General features: G+C 40.4%; 1 protein-coding gene across 2 annotated transcripts in view; it reads right to left on the bottom strand.

Annotated features, from left to right (window-relative positions):
• The window catches only part of parp8 (poly (ADP-ribose) polymerase family, member 8), a 79304-nt gene that overhangs the window by 3664 nt on the left and 54150 nt on the right, over positions 1 to 21490 (bottom strand). Inside the window, exons 15-25 of one of the 2 annotated variants that reach the window (XM_071915176.2) lie at positions 20551 to 20643; positions 18911 to 19036; positions 17252 to 17317; positions 16675 to 16742; positions 6691 to 6739; positions 6037 to 6149; positions 4931 to 5003; positions 3353 to 3422; positions 3007 to 3083; positions 2820 to 2889; positions 491 to 575 (exon numbers count right to left, since the gene is read on the bottom strand). In XM_071915176.2, the coding sequence (XP_071771277.1) occupies positions 491 to 575; positions 2820 to 2889; positions 3007 to 3083; positions 3353 to 3422; positions 4931 to 5003; positions 6037 to 6149; positions 6691 to 6739; positions 16675 to 16742; positions 17252 to 17317; positions 18911 to 19036; positions 20551 to 20643 (890 nt within the window). The remainder of the gene's footprint in view (positions 1 to 490; positions 576 to 2819; positions 2890 to 3006; positions 3084 to 3352; positions 3423 to 4930; positions 5004 to 6036; positions 6150 to 6690; positions 6740 to 16674; positions 16743 to 17251; positions 17318 to 18910; positions 19037 to 20550; positions 20644 to 21490) is intronic. The other variant, XM_071915177.2, reaches the window with a different exon arrangement.

Here is a 21490-nt window from a genome sequence, read left to right as displayed (position 1 = left end):
CAAAGCTTCATCTTTTAATACTTTTGTCTTTGTAGACGCAATGCTGACAGCTCAGTTTTGGCCTACTGAACACAAATCACCGGCGACAAATTCCAAACCAACCCTGACTCGTTCATAGCGTGCCACAAAGTGTGAGATATTTGTGCAAAAAAGATAACATGTACTCACAAATATGTATCCATTTGTACAAATCATTGCACACTCATTTAAATGACATTTACAAGACACAAGTTGAGAGATATTTGTTTGTGGACAGTAAAACACATTGTGATGTGTCTCTTATTTATGGATCTTTATACACACATTTGTCAATAGTATTGAGTCCAATCTCTCTCCATACATTAGTCGTATAGGCTACTTAAAATCTCATATTTGTAGAATTGAGAAATAAATGAAATAGATAAATGATATTATAAATATTTGAATAGTCATTCAGAGGAGACGTGCCACATTATTACATAATCAAAATGATGGTACATAATCTACTTACACAAAGAAAAACCTTGTGCAGACATGGTCTGTGTTGGGAACAACCCAGATATCTCCATGTTTGTGCAGGTCAGGGGAAGTGATCACTGGAAGAGAATGGAAAACTCATACATTTTCTAACTAACCACCTGTGTAACCAACAGACCTGTCTAACACACTAGCCTGTCTAACTGACCTGTCTAACTCACTGACCTGTCTAACTAACAGACCTGTCTAACTGGCCTAACTAACCACCAGTTTAACAGACCTGTCTAACTGACCTGTCTAACTAATCATCTGTCTAACAGACCTGTCTGACTGACCTGTCTAACTAACAAACCTGTCTAACTTACTGACCTGTCTAATTAACTACCTGTCTAACAGACCTGTCTGAGTGACTGACCTATCTAACTTACTGACCTGTCTAACTAACTAACCTGTCTAACTGACAGACCTGGCTAACTCATTGACCTGTCTGTCAAACCAGCTGTCTATCTCATTTACTTAATAGACCTGTCTAAATATGAGACCAGTCTAATTGACAGACTTGTCTAACTGATTGACCTGTCTAACTTGTGTATTCTTCCAGCTGCTTGCAGCAAGCTCACAGTTTCTCCAGGAACTGTTTTTAGTTTAATCTAATATAGTGTGGGTGGCAGCCCGATCATAAACTTGTCCATCCTTGGCCAAATTAGTTGTGCCACTTCCCTCTTATAATAGCATAATTACTGTGAAGCAAATATGTGGCTTTGGTGTGCCTTTTAAGTGTTTAATACTTCTACTACTGCTACTACTACTACTACTACCACTAATAATAATAATAATAATAATAATAATGATAATACTGTGCTCCTCTAATGCTCACTGTACAGAAACAGTCTTTTCTCTTGCCCCCCTCCACAGGGAGGTCAGAGGTCAGGGTCAGCTACAGAACAGGTTCTTAGGCCCAGATTCACTGAATGTTTGTGCAGGGAAAAGCATGCCATTGACTAAATCACAATGGCATGCTATTCACTAATCGTACGCAATGAGTGGAACGTGTGCATGGTAGCGCTGGTCAGAAGATAAAGCCTGTTTGTGCCTATCATGGTCATGCGCATGTAAATTATATGTAAATCCCATTATTTTTCCCACATAATTATTTGTAGGCGAAACCAAGCAAGTCAAAATCAAGTCAAATTCACTAAGACTTAACATCAACTCTCTCACCAAAGTATTGTAGCGCTTATAAGATCTTTTGAAAGGTAATGTAAAGACTTTGTGCAAAGAGTTTGTCCATTCAGAATGGTTGCTATCATTGCTGCAAGATGCAGGCATCGTTGCCAGCAGGTCAGGCAAGTAAGGGAAAGGGTTTTCCATCCTAGAATTAGATCAGATCAGAGTACACTCCAATTATAAAGGGGCTTTAGGGCACAAGGGTGCCAGACTTGGTGGATTATAGAGTTGTCACAGTGGTGCAATGTTTACACTGGTGTTGCTTCCCTCCTCAACACTGATCGTACCAGTCATACCGCCTTTCGCCACTAGGGGGCAGTCAAATGATATCAAAGTCAGAGTCACGAAAACAAAAGTGAAACTTAAAAATCTATAATTTGCTCCTAACTCGCATGTGTTAGTAACGGTATTTGTAAACAGTAACACTTTAATCAGAGATTTATAACACTGTTCAACACTCAGAAAGTTAATGTGAGTGCAGTGCAGAGACTGAAATATTGCTCTTGTTTACCATTGGATTCTACTGCACACACCACTGTCACTGTAGGTAAGGACAATCAATTAATCCTATTCGTCATATTAGTGATCAGATATTAGTGATCAGTATGTTGTTAGTATATCCATTTATCATTTAGTAATCTAACTTAAAAATGGAAGCTCTGAATTTGTGCTTTTATTTTTTGGATTACAAAATAACGGTATTCCAGGTGTGGGGCTTATAACACCGGTGTCAACTCCAAGGCCATATGCCACCGGGAACACCGCCCACCACGACAACCCTAGTGGATTAGTCTTACAGCTGACACATGCAATTTACGTTTACAAGTGGTGATGAAGGGGCTCTATGCTTGTGCTGTGCCCCTTGTTTGCGCCACCACTTGATTTTGTAAAATTCTTATTGAATTCTTAGCACAAATGTCTTAATGAATAAGACAAAAACTGCACTCTTATCTCAAGCAACTAAGGTGCAAAAAAATGCACAAATTGCCCTTGTAACGCAGTCTTAGTGAATCTGGACCTCAGTGTCTGGCTCAAGGGCACTGCTCCGGTTGAAGGATGGTCGGCCTTCTCTTTAGGCTGATCCTGATCCTGATAGCTGGTGTGTTGATGTGGTGTGGATGTCGAGCATCTCTTACCTTCGCATAAGGCTATGCACTTCAGATTCCGACTTTGCAAGAACTGAGGATGTTGGCCTTTCTTTTGTGACTGTAAAGAGAAAACATACAAAACATGAGAATCTCATTCATTCTTTTTTTTCGTTTTGCTCCTTAGTAAAGCAGCAATGTTCCAGGCTTTCCCCATTTGAAGTCTTATACTGGTCACCTGTAAATGTACATTTGTCTTGCTGCTTGCTGCCGTTTCATCCTTTGAAGTCACTTTCTGTTGCTTTTTGTTCATCCCTGTTCAGCAAAAAAATAAATAAATAAATGTTGACAAAAACAAATGGTTGATCCCTATATATATATATGTATATATTATCCAGAATTAATAAAGTGACATCTTATCTTATCTTATCGCACCGTCTTACTTTACAAAATCAATAAATGTACTGAAGGAGTTTGTTATGCAATTGATAATGTCAGCAATTAATTCAGTCACCTACACAAGTACTGTGTATATATTTTGTGTCTTGGTTGTATGATAAATCTTGTGCTGTGTCAGTATTTACCTGAGTAGCCAAAGGATATGCTAGACATTGGGCTGAGATAGATCCCATTCCCGTAGATGGCACCATGGAGCTTTACAACAGAAAGCAAAACATAACTAATTAATTTGAAACTACAAACTTTGTTGCAGATTTTAAGACAGAGAATTACAGATGAAATCCTGATTTTATTTGATAAACTAAATTTGGAGAATATACACTTAATTGCTGATGAGTTTGATGTGTAGATGGAGAATAAGCTTTTTGGAACTCAAAATACAGGTTTGTTTTACTTTTGTTTGCAAAAATTACCAACCTTTTACAGCCTCAGAATACATACTACACATAGTTAGCTGTTAGATACTGTCAGTCCTTGTATCAAAAGCTGAGAAAATAAATATCACAGTGGAAAGATGTCTTTAACCAAATAAATTAATTATGATGTTAACCAAGCCAGTTGTGGGGTGACAGTGTTTCACCAGGTGCTATACTGCATTTACTGGTTGGACCGATAAAGCTGGACTGAAATCAATCCTGGAAAAATACTGATTCAGAAATATCAAGTCATTTTTAATACTGGTTGTTCAACAAATTTGTTCATCTATATTCAGCCATCTCATGTAGTATGGGAGAGCTGTAGCAGACCCATCTACCTGTGTCACTAATAGAATATTATGTGGCTTCAACTGAATTAAACCAACATTTAATGCAAAAATACAAAATGTGTTGATACAAATACCATTCAAAATGAGAAATTCAAAATTGCGAATAATGTAATCTGGAGTAACTGAAGTAACAGATTATTTCGCATAATGTTTTAGGTGAAGGCCTTCCCATAAGCCAAAATGCTTTAAATGTAATAACTGGTTTAGCTAAATACTCCAAAATGTCTTTAGCACAGAAGTTTTCCGAAGGTGTGATGTTGCTGATCAGAGAGAAATTCTTAGCATACACGACGACAGCTGCACCATTCTGTTTTGTTTATGGCGATTGTAGTTGTATAAAGTAAATAAGGTGAGAGAAGTGAAACCAAGGTCAAACCAAGACATTTTTCAACTAAATAGGTGATTACATGCTTTTTACAGCTACTCAAGCCCTTCAAAAGATGCCCAACTGGTGCCTAACAGGCCTATTTGCGCTCTGGGGGAACAAAATGCATAATCATGTGGTTTTCCGTAGCTACGCACATTCAAAAGAGTAGGCCTTTTACAAGACGCTAAGCCAGTAAAACGTTTCCTTCTGAACATGTTAGCAATGAACTATAGGTAGGTAGAAGCTGAAAAAGCTTCATTAACGCCATTGTTCTGATGTTCGGCCACTGATACAATGCTTTTCACACTTATCCACACCTGTCATCAAGTGTCCAATGGATGCCTAACTGACATAATTGTAGAGAAAGAAAGAGTCATGTGGTTTGTTCTTTCAAAAGGAAACAGAACTATTCATCTTTCATGAATTTAATTCCTAGATGTAATTGTAATACCTAGAACATCAACTACAACGTCAATGATCTATAAATGATCATTAAAATGATTTTGGTCTGATTTAGTAACATCAGTTATGCCATATCATTGGTGTGGAAACATTTAGATAGGTTATTACCTGAAGTCTTGTGTTGGAGGCCACAACCAGTCCATTCCTCAAAATGGAGTGCCAGTTCTCTATGTGGGAACCACTGAGGAGATATACTCATACTTAATTACTGTTAATCAACATTTTTCCACAAATTCACAAACAAAAAACAAAGTTGCCTCAAAGATCGACTTCATGTGGGTTCACAATGCGATCAACATAACCTGTAGCATCCTGCAAGGAGACATAGGAATTGATTACTTAGTGTCATAAGTTGATTCCAGCCATTCAGAGCTTCCCAGTTCTCTACAACTTTAATTTCAAAGACTGCAGCAATGAATGTCTTAAAAACAATGTTTGGAGACCAGTTGCATCCATCGTTGAGGTCAGTGGTAAGCTCTCAAGTCATTTTCTGAAGTCTTTTCTGTTGACTTTCAGTCAGTGCTACCTAATTAGCACTTGCTAGCTAGCTATATTTAAACTTTTATTTTAATTTTATTTTTTGGTCATTTTTGCTCGTGTTAGATAGTTCAAAGTAAAGAGGGACAGGCAAGACTCGGGGAGAAAGAGGGAGATGCCATGTGTCGTTCCCCTCTCTCTCCCAGTCTTTCCTGTTTGTCTCTATTGTCAAATGTCGAATTAAGGTCAAAATACACCCAAAAAAATTCTAAAAAACAAACAAAAATCATCAAATGGATATGACGTTATGAGAGACAATACCAAAGCTGCAACTACATAGATGCATTGGAGCCTCTTGCACCGTCCACAATCGGTCCGAAGAGAGCAACACATCAACCAAGTTGCTGGCAGTGTGGACCCACGGTTAAAGGTGTGTTGTCAAAACTCAGGCAAGGTAACTCCTCGATGAGATGGAATGTTTTCTTATTTAGCAGCCCTGCTTGCGCATAGCTGCCGCAATGCAGATGCTTACAACAACCTTATTTTCACAGATATTTGAGTGAATTTTCCCTTAATTTTGGTATAGTGTCACTTCCCTGAGTATACCTCTATAAAATTCTCTTAAGATACAAGATTCACAAAAATTCAACAATAACGACTTTGAAATCTTCAAACGTTCAACATGTTCACTTTCACAAGAAGCAAATGCCTGGTATCTGGCTTAAGGAGAAACTTACTGGAAAGCAAAGGTGCTCCCAAAGAGGTTTTTGGCAGCGCGGAAGTTGGACTCTTTGGCAGGTGGACTGCTAAGCAGGAGGAATTGGTGTGGTGTGTGCATGAACTTCAGTTGCTGTTAATCCGGGAAAGATGACAGGGAGCTGATTTTATTTCATTTCATTGTACTCACTCTCCTCTCTCCCTAACCACTGAGAGAGCAATTTGAATTCAGAAAGCTTTAATTTAGCCAAGGATTAGGAGAGAATACAAAAGTCTGACTTCTGTATGACAAGACAGGCATATTTAATGATAGTTAAGGATGAAGCAAGGCAAAATACCATAAGAGAAAAAAACATATAACCCTAGAGGAGCTGAATTAAGCCATTCATAATGGGCATACATAGGGAGCTGCAGCATTTAGCAGCAATTCCACTTATCTCCACCCATCTCAGTTTTGAAAACTGATTTACAAAGTATTATAGTGTGCACAAATGCACATACTTCTTAGAAAACATATGCCTTAATTATGCTACTGTTTTGCCATATATGCAAAACTGTTCAGAAAACCACCAAATACAGCTAGGGAAAGCAATGCGGTTGGATCAGTTTCAAGTCATTGAATCTATCTGATCTGATCGTATTTCTTATTGTAACTTGTAAAGAATACCACTTACTCTCGTGACTGGGAGTTTGACAATGTGTGACCTGTTACTGGATATCACCCTAGGAAGACAAGAAAAAGTGGTTACTTTCAACCTGTATTATGAAAGGTGCAGTCATATTCCACGTGGTTTGTTGTGGCAGTTTTGTGCCAGTGATCACATTTTTACAACAGTGAAAATCAAAACATATACTGGCCTTGACGCTGGGCTATGCATAGCAGTAATACCAAAAACAGAATCCACTGTGATATTTTTCAAACTGTACTCACACAGACTCACTGTACTCAACATTTCAGTAACTCACTCATTTGCGAACAATTTCAGAAACACCCAACATTAGTTGATGATTAGTTTATTAGTTTTATTAGGCTCCTCTGATTAGAATTTTTCCTCTAGGGATGTCATCTGAAGGTAATGAATCCTTGTATTTTATTGCGTTTAAAATTCCAGTTATATAAAGGAAAAGATTAGGATGGCCCAAAGCCTCAGTTATTATAATAACTGACTTCATGGGAATTCAAAACAAACTATTAACAAAATATCTAATGAACTTAAGTTTGGGATGAAAAATAATAACAGTACATTCATGGTAGGAACACATATCTTAGTTTCAATAATTTTACTCATTTAAGTGCAATAAATACAAAAGCGATTTCACTGCCTTTTTGCTTTTGCTGAGAACAGGTCTGAGTGGAGCTCTGTCTTGGTGTATTTTGGGTAGCCTGTACAAACATTGAGTAGCTTCCCCTGGGTAAAGTCCTCCGTATTCAACACCACTGTGCACCTCCCCTTGCCTGCCAGCAGGATGGCGAGGGATTAAACTTTGCTGTGGCACCTGAACACATCCCCGTTGTAGATCTGATCACCGCCACAGAGTCGGCCATCCGGAGGAACAACATCCCTGAACCTGAGGCGTAACAACTCTGCATGAAAATCTCTGCCACCTTAAAGGAATAGTTCAGCCAAAAATGAAAATTCTGTCATTATCTACTCACCCCCATGCCAGTAGAAAATCGAGTAAAGTTACAACATACAACAGTCCTGAAGAAGTACATTGCAGCGTTTTGCCAAAACAACTGAAGTTGCTGGAGACCTGTCTTCCGAGTTAAAAAAATAACAGAAAATAACCATAAAATGGCTCCATGCAGTTCTCACAGCATAATCCAAGTCTCTTGAAGCCAAAAGATCCCAAAGTGACTTGAAAAGACCAACATTTACACCATTATTTAGCTGAAATCGCCACTCTAGCTGTTGATTTACCCCGGCCCGATAGGTAAGACTAGCTTGAATTACCAGAAACAAGAGCCTTCAAAATAAAAGCATGAGATTTTAAAACAGGTAGAAATACTGCTTTAAACCAATTACTTTGTATTTAATCGTCAAATTCAATAAGTGAGCACCCATATTAATGTTTGACGTCCACTTTAGTCTCTGTTCTGTATGTATTCTGCACAGTGTAATACATGCAGCATTTATAGTTAAAAATGGCACATTTTATGGCATTTGTCATTATTATTACGACATCAAACAATATGGGTGCTCACTTATTGAATTTGACAGTTAAATACAAATCTTGCACTTTTAATTTGAAGGCTAAACAGCCAAACCGGAAGTCTTGCTTCTGGTAATTCAAGCTAGTCTTACCTTTCGAGGCCGGGATGCGCGCAAACGTGACGTTTTTTGAAATCAACAGCTAGAGTGCCAATTTCAGCTAAATAATGGTGTAAATGTCGGTCTTTTCAAGTCACTTTGGGATTTTTTGGCTTCAAGAGACTTGGATTATGCTGTAAGAGCTGCATGGAGCCATTTTATGGTTATTTTCCATTATTTTTTTAACTCTGAAGACAGGTCTCCAGCAACTTTTGGAGAACGCTGCAATGTACTTCTTCCGGGGATCTCCGGGACTGTTGTATGGACTAACAAACTTTACCCGATTTTCTACTGGCATGGGGGTGAGTAGATAATGACTGAACTATTCCTTTAACAAACTCCAAGCCACCCCCCACCTAAACACTCAGGAGAAGAAAGCCCTGACAACACTCAGTAAGGACTCAAACATCACCATCCTGCAGGCAGACAAGGGGGGGTGCATAGTGGTGTTGAATATGGAGGACTATCACTCTAAGGTTTGTGCACTGCTTAGTGACACAAACACATGAAACACTGAAGAGAGACCCCACCAGCAGATACAAGAAGTAGGTGATAGAATGCCTACAATGACTGGAAAGGCAGAAGGCAATAGATCGCAAGTTATACCATCGCCTTTACCTAGGGAAGCTACTCCATGTTTATATGGGCTACCCAAAAAACACAAAGATGGAGTCCACTCAGACCTATTGTCAGCAGTATTAATTCAGTGACATATAACATTGGCAAAAATTTGGCCACCATCCTAGAGCCTCTAGTTGGAAACACCGTGCACCACATACAGAACAGGACTTTGTCAATAAGGTTCAAGGGCTCAAACTGGAAGCAGATGATGGTATCATACAATGTCTGGCCCACATTCACATGTGTGTTGACAGTGCTAGCAGTTGAGAACGTAAGGGAACTAATGCAGAACCATACCCTGAGCAATAGAACGGAACTCAATCCAGACAACGTATATAAATACAAGGATATTTTCTACAGACAGAAACATGGCTGCGCCATGGGCTCACCGGTGTCCCCCATTGTAGCCAATTTGTACATGGAGTAAGTGGACAGGAAGATCAGAACCCGGGAGGTTAGAGCTTTCACGGAACATATCAACTCAGTGGACAGTAACATCAGTTTCACAAGGGAGGAGATGCAGAACAATAAACTGTCCTTTCTGTCAGTCTCCTTAACAAAAGGGGGTGAAATTGACATTGAGGCAAAAAATAATATCCTGATATTTTCTGTCATTTTGATGATGTCGATATTTGACGATATTCTTAAGCTTACATAAAAAGACAAGCGACGTTGAACCACATCTGGGAATTAAATATTCCATTGTGGATTCAGAGCTTCTCCTCTCCCCAACAGTCGAGAGAATTTCTGTCATCACCATAATCTGGCTTGTCACCCATTTTCTTTGTTTGTCTAACCCTAATCGGACAACTTTGAAAGAGACAGAGGTTAAGAGTTGTGAGTCTCAAATTTTCTTCTTCAACATTGCAGTTGCTCCTACCTGTTCTGCGGTCTTGTGCCCAAATGTTGCAGTCGCTTAAAAGTATCAAGTTCATGCGGTGGAAAAAGAGAAAACAACGGTGCTGTCATTGTCGGTTTATTAAGACGTTATGGATAAATTGGCGATTCAGGTAACTGGTGTTACTGGTGTCAAGTAAACCGAAAACACAGGCGATTGTAGCCGCCATATTGGTCTGAAGTAAACGTTACTACGGTTACAGACATTATTTACAGCCATCGCGAGATTGGAGGAGTGGAGTGACTCCTGTTACCCGCACATACACAGTCTAGCCATCTTACTTCGGTCTGCCCAGTGTGTACCAGACATATGCGCATTCTCTCTCATTCATAAATTCGGTTGTCACTACCGAATTCTGGCAGTGTGTACGTAGCCATTGTGTGATTGGCTCATGCGCAAAGGTGTACTCGATAATGCTAGATGGTGTTTCACGGGCACGTTAATATCGATATCATCGCATACGATGTCATATCGCCCACCCCTAGGAGGTGTACAGAAAACCCACTCACACTGACCAGTATCTCCTTTTTGATTCACACCATCCACTGGAACACAAGCTGGGAGTAATCCAGACCTTACACCACCAGGTGGAGACTGCGTCTACAAGCACGGAGCCCAAAGACAGGGAACAAAATCACATCAAACAGGCTTTGAAAGCCTGTGGTTACCCGAGTGGGCTTTCATCAAAACAGCAACAAAATCCAAAAAGAACACCAGACCAACAAGGAAAACAGATCACAATGTGAGACTGGACCGTGTTGTCATCCCGTATGCAGCTGGAGTTTCTGAGAAGTTCCGGAGGATTTTTACCAAACACAATATCTTGGTGTTTTTCAACCTGGCAACTCGCTGAGACAGCGCTTGGTTCATCCAAAGGACCACATACCAAAACAGCAACAGAGCAACATTGTCTATGCTGTCAAGTGCAGTGAGGAGTGTACAGATTTGTACATCAGTGAGACTAAACAGCCCGTCAACAAACGCATGGTGCAGCATAGAAGAACACCTCGGCTCAAGAGTCAGCGGTTTAAACTCACCTAAAGGACAACACAGCTTCAAGGATCATAATGTACACATTTTAGATCCTCCCGGATTGCTGAACGTCATGAAGGGTGAGGCCTCTGCAACCTCATTCTTTCGGTCACTACCCAAAGCTCCTGACCATAGATGAGGGTTGGGACAAAGACTGACTGGTAAACAGAGAGCTTCGCTTTATAACTCAGCTCCGTCTTCACCACTACGGTGCGATACAGTGCCTGCATTACTGCAGCCGCTGCACCCATCCACCAGTCAGTCTCACCGTCCCTCTTACCCTTACTCTTGAATAAGACCCGAGATACTTGAACTCCTCGACGTTTTTTGCAATTTCCCGTGAAATGGTATGTGATAGAGACGTGCATGTCACTATAATCAAATAAATACACATATTAAACATAGGCCGTAACTCCCACAAGTGCAATTTACACCAAACGTAGTTCACATGTGCAGCCAGACATTGGCCACAAGTACAATTTACACCAAATGTAGTTCACATGTACAGCCATACATTGGCTACAACTTGTACAACCTGTTAATAGGACCACCCGTGTATGCCATATTGGATTTTGTACAATTTTGACATCTCCTCCTTCACCATATTGGTCCAATTTCCACCTAACCTCGCAGAAACCACAATCAATGTAATCTTTTTTTCACTGCCTCCTTTGTTCAAGCCAATTCCATGGTGGCAAAAGATTTTCTTGGACATCAAAACCAGGGACACTCAAAATACAGTAAATACAATACAATAAAGTGTTTTAAACCCAGCCCATATAGTCATACTGTGAAAAAACATGTGGAATCACTTCCTAGCTGGCTCAATAGATTTGTTACCTGCCTATGGTGAGCTGTGAGATCGAGTACTGGGTGGTGCAACCATAATGTGACACTAATGCTGGGTAGTTTATGTTTATGTTAAGTTCCTCTAAAGGTTAAAAGGCCAAAACGTTATCTAATAAAAACTATTTTCTATGGAGCTAGAGTCTGCAACAAGTTTTTTTGTGTTTTCTTCCAGTCATCAGCACCTCTCAACAATTTTTGGTGTGCATTACCTCTCTATCATGTCTTTTACTTTCTGTCTCTTTATCTTTCTTTTTCTTTCTTTCTTTCTTTCGTTCTTTCTTTCTGACTAAAACTGCCTTCCCATGAACAAATATGCACAAACATGTGCACAGTAGTCCAGTCCAACACAATCCATATTGTAATATGTGGCCAATCTTCCTGCTGGTGGGGCTAAAGCACCTGTCCAAAGTTTAAAACTTAAAAGAAAACACATAAAAAATAAGCCATATGTGCTACAGGTGTGGTTTTCTGAACATCTTAGTTGTTACTATACTAGTACTAGTACTGCACTCTTTTGTACGGAGATCTCGGATGTTGTTCCTGGAATCTGTTGGAGCCACTCCAGGGGTTGACAATAAGCAAAAATTTTCAGTGGCTCTCAGGGCCAGTAACTTTCCAAATTCACCGGCCCTGCCATTAAAGCCACTGTCCCTGAAATAATTTGTTGTTTCGGCATTATTTTAACATTTATTTTCTCCTTATGTAAGGGTTCTTATCACTGTGTATATGTGTTCAATGATGGTTAGAACTATTATACTCTCTAAAAAAGATCTAAATAATAATATGGGCATAAAAAAAGTAACTGTTGTATAACTATTTTGGGGAGATGTATTTAGCCTAGTAGATAATTAAGATTAAGCCAACTGATTCCCTGTTCACTAGAAGTCTGGCGCTATGTAACATTAGCCTAAAAAATCGCTAGGTAGCACTGTTTACTAAGCAAACATTAACCACTGACAGGGTAACGTTATCTTGGGCTCACCGGTGTGTGGCAACTCTGCAAGGAAAGCTAAGTTTTTGCTACAGAGTCACCCTCCGTTTGGCTAGCTGTTTTTTTTCTACAGGTGTTTTTTTCTTTGTTTGACCAGAAGCAGGCGGTTTTACGAACATGGCAGCAATAGCCAAGGCGCAGTAGCCCTGTCACGAGTGCAGTGAGCCTTGCATCAAATCGGGATTACCGCGGGATTCCCACAGGAATCGCTCCAGTCCCACAGGAATATGAATCTCGCGGGATACCTGTGGGACGGGACAGTAGGGCGACTACATTTCCTACTGGCACACCGGGCCAGTTAAAGGCTTTATCAGCTGGCCTGGGGGTTGTAAACATACCGTCCAGTGCTTATGTCGACCCCTGCACTCTCCCAACTTGGGGGTCACAGCCTCGAGTGCTCCTACGACTACTGGGACCACTTTTGCCTTCACTTTCCACATCCTCTCCAGTTCCTCTTTCAGCCCCTGGTATTTCTCCAGCTTCTCATATGCCTTCTTCTTGATGTTGCTGTCACTTGGGATCGCTACATCTATCACCATTGCCATTTTCTGTTCCTTATCCATTATCACAATGTCTGGTTGGTTGGCCAGTACTTGTTTATCTGTCTGGATCTGGAAGTCCCACAGGATCTTAGCTCTTTCATTTTCAACCACCCTTTGTAGAGTCTCCCATCTGGACTTGGGAGGGTCCAGCACATACTCGGCGCAAATGTTCCTGTACACCATCCCCGCAACTTAGTTGTGCCGCTCAGTGTACGCTGTTCCCGCCTGCATCTTACACCCTGCACTATGTGCTAGACTGTCTCTGAGGTATCTTTGCATAGTCTGCATCTCGAGTGCTGTCTGATGCGGTAGACCCCTGCTTCTATTGACCTGCTGCTGAGTGCCTGCTCTTGTGCTGCTATGATTAGTGCCTTGGTGCTGTCCTTGAGTCTAGCCTTTTCCAGCCACTGGTAGGATTTTCTGATGTCAGCCACCTCTTCTATCTGCCAGTGGTAGATCCTGTATAGTGATTTAGCTTGAAATGGCACCTCCTCTACTTGCTCTTCATCCACACCCCCTATCTGGTGCTATGTGAGATATTCTCTTAGCAGTTTATCCTTGGGAGCCATTTTACTGATGTACTCGTGGATGCTGCCCCTTTCCGGCTGGTGTAGAGTCTCTGGGTGCTGAACTTTGGGTGGAATCCTCCGTGCATTGTGAGGAGTTTCCCGGTCTTGATATCAGTAGCTTCGATGTCCTCTCTTGGCCAGCTTACTATACCAGCTGGGTATCTGATGACCGATAGGGCATATGCATTGATGGCTTCCCATGACACTTCAGGACCTGTCTTACTCTGTGGAGGTACTTGGATGTTGATGTCTTTCTTGCCTCCTCTTCATGCAACTGTGGAACCCCCAGGTACTTGTAGCTGTCCTGTATGTCTGCTATGTGGCCTTCTGGTAGTTCAGCCCCTTCAGTCCTAATTATCCTCCCTCTCTTTGCTACATATATATATTTTTATTACTCCAGCAATGTTGACTCAATCTCCATCAAATTTAACACAGCATATTTCAACTGCCTACACCAGGGCTTCTCAAACTCCGAACCAAGGTCCGGATCCGGACTGAGCTACAAATCAATCCGGAACGGACCTTGTGTCACATTAGACATAAGTTAATGTAACGTTAGTCAGTGTAGGAATATATTTTCTTCTGTCTGACGCATTGTGTGATTGAACGTGCATATTTATTTGTGTGTGCGAGCGCATGTGTGACACACATTGCAGAGCACAAGTTAACCATCCTTGATTTTTACTTTCACAGAGCTGCTTGTGTGTGTTTGTGTGTGCAGTGCGCCCATCATCAGTTTGGACAAAGCTGGCTACGGCTGCATTCACATTGCAGAGCGGTTTCCCCTCAGAAAGCCACTATTTCCTACTAAGATATGATCATCCGTCATGCGTCACTTCTCAAGAGAACAACTCAGCGCTACTTTGGTTGCCTGGCAACAAACAACACATTACCGCTCCACTTCGTTTCTGCACTTTTTTCAAAGAGAGGCGGGTCGCCAATTGCGTTACTACAGCAAATGTTCCCTTTGGTTCCACATATCGATGTGAATCTGGATTTTCCACGATGAACAGTGTTAAAACCTCCTACTGCAGCAGTTTGACCAATGAACACTGGGTCAGTGCCTCCGCTTGGCAATCACACCTTTTGTGCCCAGGTTCAAGGCACTGGTTACAGGCAAACAGTGCCATTTCTCACACTGATTCAAGCCACCATACTGCACTATTGAATGTGTGTACTTAAAGTTATGTTTAAGTTATGTTATGGACAAGTTATGGACGTTGATTTATGTCGGTGCGTTCTACTGGAACTTGTGTAAAATTCATAAGTGGACCTTCAATAAAAAAGTTTGAGTACCCCTGGCCTACACCATGGATATACCATAGACATATTGCTGTTATGACTATCTATTTTCAGGACTTTGTAAATGTAAATACCTTAGCACTGTCATGATAACCAAAATTTCAATCCTACTGCAACACCACTGCGAGAAAGTGAACTCATTATTTAATTAGTACGTTCAATACAACTGACCACATGTGTTCTGCAAACTGAAATTGTGAGTCATGTGTGACTGCTTTGAATAAAACAACCTGTTCTCTAATATCTTACCAATAAGACTGAGGCCCAGACTCACTAAAGGTTTGCACAGGGAAGAACACACTATATCACCAAAATGGCCAAATCAGAATGCCATGCTATTTACTAACTGTGCACAATGATTGGAAAGCTGCCTATTAGTGCTGGTCAAAAACATAAAGCCTCTTTGTGCCTGTTATGGTCATGCATATGTAAATTATATGTAAATCGCATTATTTTGCTATATATTTGTAGGCGAGGCCATGCAAGAGATTGCACCCAATTCACTAACATTTTGCAACACCAATTCCCCCAAATTATTGTAGCGCATATAAGATCCTTTGAAAGGTGGCGTAAAGAGTCTGTGCAAAGAGTTTGGCCATTCAGAATGGCTGCTGTCATTGCTGCAAGACACAAGCATCGTCGCTAGCAAGTCAGGCAAGGGAGAAGGTTTTCCATCCAAGAATTAGATCAGGTCAGACAATGCTCATATTATAAAGGGTGCTTTAGGGCACAAGGGTGCCAGCCTTGGTGGATTAATCTTACAGCTGAAGTTGGCAATTTGCACTTGGTGGGCAATTTGCCTGTGAAGTGCTTGTTTCGAGGACTAGTGTGTGCTAGTGTTGTCGCGGTGGGCTGTGTTCCCGGTGGCATACGGTCTTGGAGTCGACACCGGTGTTATTAGCCCCACACCGAGAATACTGTTATTTTGTAATCCAAAAAATAAAAGCACATATTCAGAGCTTCCATGTTCAAGTTAGGCTACTAAATGATAAATGGACATGCTAACAACATACTCATCACTAATATGTAATCACTAATATGACGGATTAAGACGAATAGGATTAATTAATTGTCCTTACCTACAGTGACAGTAGTGTATCCAGTAGAATCCAGTGGTAAACAAGGGCAATATTCCAGTCTGGACTCCCGTTAACTGCACTCACATTAACTCTCTGAGTATTGAGCAGTGTTATAATCTCTGATTAAAAAGTGTTACCGTTTAAAAATACCGTTACTAACACATGCGAGTTTGGAGCAAATTGTAGAATTTTAAGTTTTACTTTTGCTTTGATAGCGCTTAGACTACCCTCTACTGGCAAAAGGCAGTATAAGCGGTATGACCGGTGTTGAGGAGGGAAGCAACACCGGTGTAAAAATGGCACCACCGTGACAACTCTAGTGTGTGCCACAACTTGATGTGCATATTTTTTTAGTGAATAAAACCAAAACTCTGCACTCTTAGCTCAAGCAACGGGGGTGTAAAAAACATGCAGATTGCACTCACAAAGCAATCTCAGTGAACCTTGACGTGAAGCTTCTTACCATTGCAGTAATGGATGAGCTAATGGGTCATGCCTGTCCATCTGCTTCTTTATCTCCAAGTAAGGTGCCTGTAAAATGAAAAGATGAGTGCCATACAGGACCAATGGATTAATTTGAAAATAGGAATCAAAAGGAAGTGAGGACTGAAATGTTTGCTGCTTTTTAATTCACATGTGTACCTGAGCACTTTATTGGTTTAATTAAAAGAAATTTGCATTTAATTAAAAGAAATTTGCATATATCGCAGCATACATACTCATTTACTGAGGTTTCCTAAACAGATTATGTCCACTATTTGAAAAAAGTGACACCTACTCTTTCAAAATGTTTATTAGCACGTAATTAAAACTAATTATGGAAAATAGAGAGTTGCTTGACAAATTTGAACAAATTTGTGTTTATGTTTCAGGGAAGGAAAACACTTGTCAATCATCTATTGGGACATACCCTACTTTATTTCAGTGGCATACCCATGAAGTGGCCAATATTGGGGAGTAGCGTGTTCCCTTGTCTCCAATGACACCCCTGTGAAAATGCACCATTAGGCAAGGTATGGCAAAATAGCATTTTGGAATACCTGGGTCATCTCTCGGATGGATGTAAGGCTGTCGAGGGCTCTCATCACTCGGTCGTAGTCCTTTTTCTAAAATGAATCAGAAAAACTGACTTATGCAGTGCAAACAGAGCAACTTTCCTCATCTACCTTGAGCCTGAATGTTCTTGTTAGAAAGGACGGGGTGAAATTTTGAGGGGGCTTTTTTTTACCTTTATTTTGATGGATGACAGTAGAGAAACAGGAAAGTTTAGAAAAAAGAGAAGGGGGTGACATGCAACAAAGGTCCCAGGCCAGATTTGAACGTTGTGGTTACATGGCATGCGCCGTAACCAACTGAGCCACCGGGATGCCCCAATACATAGCATCTTTAATTAATGAAGGCACCACAACACACTTAAAGCATACAGAGTGAATAGGGGCAATGTTTCAAATCAGTTTTTCCCATATTCAGGGACGTAAACACATCAGGGGTCAAAAAGGTGATACATTCTAGCTAGGGGAGTCTGGGGGCATGTTTCCCCAGTGAGAACATTTTTAAGAAATAGTGTTTAAAAGCCTATTTCTTGTACTTACTGTATATCATAAATATATCAAACATTCTCTTTAGGTCATGTTAATATCACTATAAAATCATTTTATGGGTAACTTTGGTTCAAAGGATGAATGATTAAAAAAAAAAGATAAAAAACTCATATCATATCATAGTCATTAATATTCCCACATCATATGGGCGTGATGTGGGAATGTAAGGAACATAAAGTCATGTTATTTGCAGGTGATATGACTTTTCATCTCAGATCCAGAGACATCAATTCCAAATGTACTTGATACAGTCAAAGAAATCTACTCTGGCTACAGAATTAATTGGGTAAGGTGGATAAGTCCCATTGTCTTCTTGTTCTCCATCTGCCTTATTCACTAATTTAAATGGTCTCATAAAGGCTTTAAAAATTTAGGAATATGAGTGACTCCTTCCCTCAGAGATGGTTGAGACCAATTGAAGGCCTTTGTTGAGCTCAATGAAAAACAATACACAATCTACAGCCACATTCATAAAGGGAGGGTAGTTGTAGTAGAGTGTGATATGATGGAGGGAGATGGAGGGACAAATTGGGTTTTCTGAGTCATAAGACGGAGGGGAAGAAAGGAAGAAAGGGAAAAGAATTGAAAAGTGCAGACAGAGAAAAGTGAATGCCTCCAGCCTGTCTACTGCCTGGCAGCAGGACACCAGTCGATCAGCCAACATGGTAAAGATGATGGTTGCAATTCTTATAAGATAGCCTGATAATGCTGTATATAACAAATGCTTAAGCATTTATTTTCTTAAAAATACCCATCCCCAACCCACCATTACACAATTCATGTGAGTGACATTTCAGTTTTAAAACCTGCACATCCACTCAAATTTGTGATATATCCACATAAAATAAGCATGAGAAACACCCTTATCTAACTATGATTCACCATGTTAGCTTAAAGAGATAGGTAAGGTTTTTGCTAACAACCTCTGTCCCCAATAACTGCCAATATCATTACACTGAGGCAATTACTTTGTAGATGGACTGAAATGACTCCCAGTTGATGGTAAACCAGGTAAGCTTTTTAAAAGCCTAAACTATCCCTTCCCGAGACACAATTATGGTAATCTTGGTTTAATCAAGTCAGATATGCAGTACATACCCTTGGGTTGAAGGCCAGGGTCTGGGGATCATTAGGGTCCACCACAGAGGGATATGGCTCAAAAATGATGACTTTCCTGGGTGACTCCAGTGCAGACCGACACATGGACACTAACAAATCTACCACCTAAACACAGAAGAGATTTGAAGGAATTGTCAGATATGTTGATAATGATGTACCCTTAGCCCTACATTATAAAATGGGGAAATGGGCTGTGAAAAATAACAGAGGTTAGGCTCAACAGTGCAGGGCAAATGTTTTGGAGGTGGCTGTAAGTGGACTTTGTTTAGTTTACTTTGAATGGACTTTCATAATCGGGCCTACGGAGCCTCAAGGCAAATTTATGGTTTATGCGGTGTGCCCGGCGTTTGCAGTGTTCATGGCAAGACCGTGCTCTCCGCAGAGGCACAGCATTTCATGGTAAATGCGGTAGCAGCTTGGTGTAAGGTGTTCACGGAGAGCGCAGAATCTCCTCCGGTTGTCCATTTTTGCCAGTTGTCAGCTGTCAGTTTGCTCAAATAGACTACTTCCCTAGTAACCCACTAACATAGCAACCATTAACCAATCATAGCCTCGGAACTGACTGCGGCGTTTGCAGAGGCCTCCGCAAAATTTCATCTTTTGAGAGGAGCATGGAGCTTGGTGTGGACCCTCCGCAGACCCCCTGTGGAGCTCCACACTCACCGCACAGACCCTCGAACACCGGGCACACCACAGAAACCATAAATTTGCCTTTAGTCAATTCTATAGAACTGTCGCCTATAGTGTTTCTATAATCATTCAGTAATTTCTATAGTAACTGCCGCCTATAGTGTTTCTATAATCATTCAGTGATTTCCTATAGTAACTGCTGCTTACAGCGTTTCTCCGGACCATTCTAGCGAGGTTAGCTAGCATATTCAGTAATGGCGTAACTGTTATTTACAATCCATTTATTGTTGCTTGAATGCAGAAATCACCACAGTGTGTCGTGAGCTGTTCACTTTGTTTTACTCACTACCATTCAGCATTTGCATACATTGAACTTATTTCTCTCCAGACTGCATGCAAGCCAGTCCATTTACTCCTTTAGGTATTGTAATACTGAGTAACAAAACTGTTGAAAAGATGCGATGCGATTTAAGAGAGATGTTTCGATTCCGCTTTGACTTGCACTATAGCATTGCTAACAAATGTGAACAGGAAGCTGGTGCCAATTTCTCAGCCTGACCCTGATGTAAAATTCCATGACTTTTCCATAACTTTCCATGAATGAGTTGGAGTGTTTCATTTACCTCAAAAGTTTCTTCATTCCTGGTTAGGTATTTTTTTTATTTTTTTATTTATTTATTTTTTCTAGAGGGATGACATGTCTGTGCTGCTACAGTTGGGCTGAAAACCATCATCTAATGCAAATCAATGTATGAAGCTGGAAAATACATTCTGTTATAGTCCTGTACAGTGACCCATTAGTTATTCATTCCTTTATATTCCCAGACTTGCCCAGAAACTTTAGCAAATTCCCTGACTTTCCATGTCTGGAATACACTGCCCAAAATTCCATGATATTTCAGAAATTCCATGACCAGTTGGAACTTAGACCAAACCCAACCCTATTGCATCAGGGGAATGTGTTGTTCGGTGAGTGTCGCGTGTTGTACCTGAGCTCCTGTGGCGATCTCGTCAGCTGCTTCATTCATCACTCCCAGCGTCTGGAAGGCAAACACACACAGCTCCCGCTCACACACTGTAGGCTGTGAAGAGATTGAAAGAGAATAAGGGAGAAAGAGAGTAGCAAATATGAGCAAGATTAGTTGTGGTGAGACCATATCTTATTGTTGTACATGTATTTGTAATATAGTGATTCTCCCTAGCTGTTTGCCTAAAACATAAACCTACTCAAAAAGAAACACAATGCATGTGTTAGTAAGTACAACAGTTACCATTTTTCCAGTAAATGTGGGAAGATGATAAATGTGTATATTTGACAGTTATTATGAATGGAAAACAGTAGTCAGCGTCTCTCACTACATTTGTTTGTGTGTACGACTAACACGTTCATGAACATATTCAACAACATATCCAGCTATTGTGATTTTCAATTGACTGTGGTTCCAAAGTTTTAGAACATAATTTCGCCGATTAGCATTTTTATTGATAGAAGAGAACATAGCAGAGGGATATCATTTAGGAGATATACTTTCTGTTTGGGAGACCGGATCTACTTTTATTTTTAAATACTAATTTTAGTTTAAACCAAGAATGGAAATGCGAAATGATGATGGACCCAGGACTGCTTTGTTGTCTTAAAAGTGGGATATGTTGTTGAATATGTTCACGAATGTGTTGAATGTAAGTCTTCATGCTATTTTCGTGGCCTCATTCAAATGAATGGAATGTAAAAATGGGACATATGTCTTAATTTATGGTATTTTATGCTAGTATCACAAGAATACCTATTCTCCCTTAATTAGGCTTTCTGAATAACTTTAATTGATATGAATCATTTGAACATTTCTATTCACCCTCAAACACTTTAACACTGTTAAAAAAAGACAACCATTGGCGATGTACATTTTGGGTCCCATTTGAATCAAAGAG

Source organism: Centroberyx gerrardi, chromosome 8, assembly GCF_048128805.1.
Source record: "Centroberyx gerrardi isolate f3 chromosome 8, fCenGer3.hap1.cur.20231027, whole genome shotgun sequence".
Classification (NCBI taxonomy): domain Eukaryota; kingdom Metazoa; phylum Chordata; class Actinopteri; order Beryciformes; family Berycidae; genus Centroberyx; species Centroberyx gerrardi.
The sequence above is the reverse complement of the archived record's forward strand: the minus strand, read 5'-3'. Positions and strand labels throughout refer to the sequence as shown.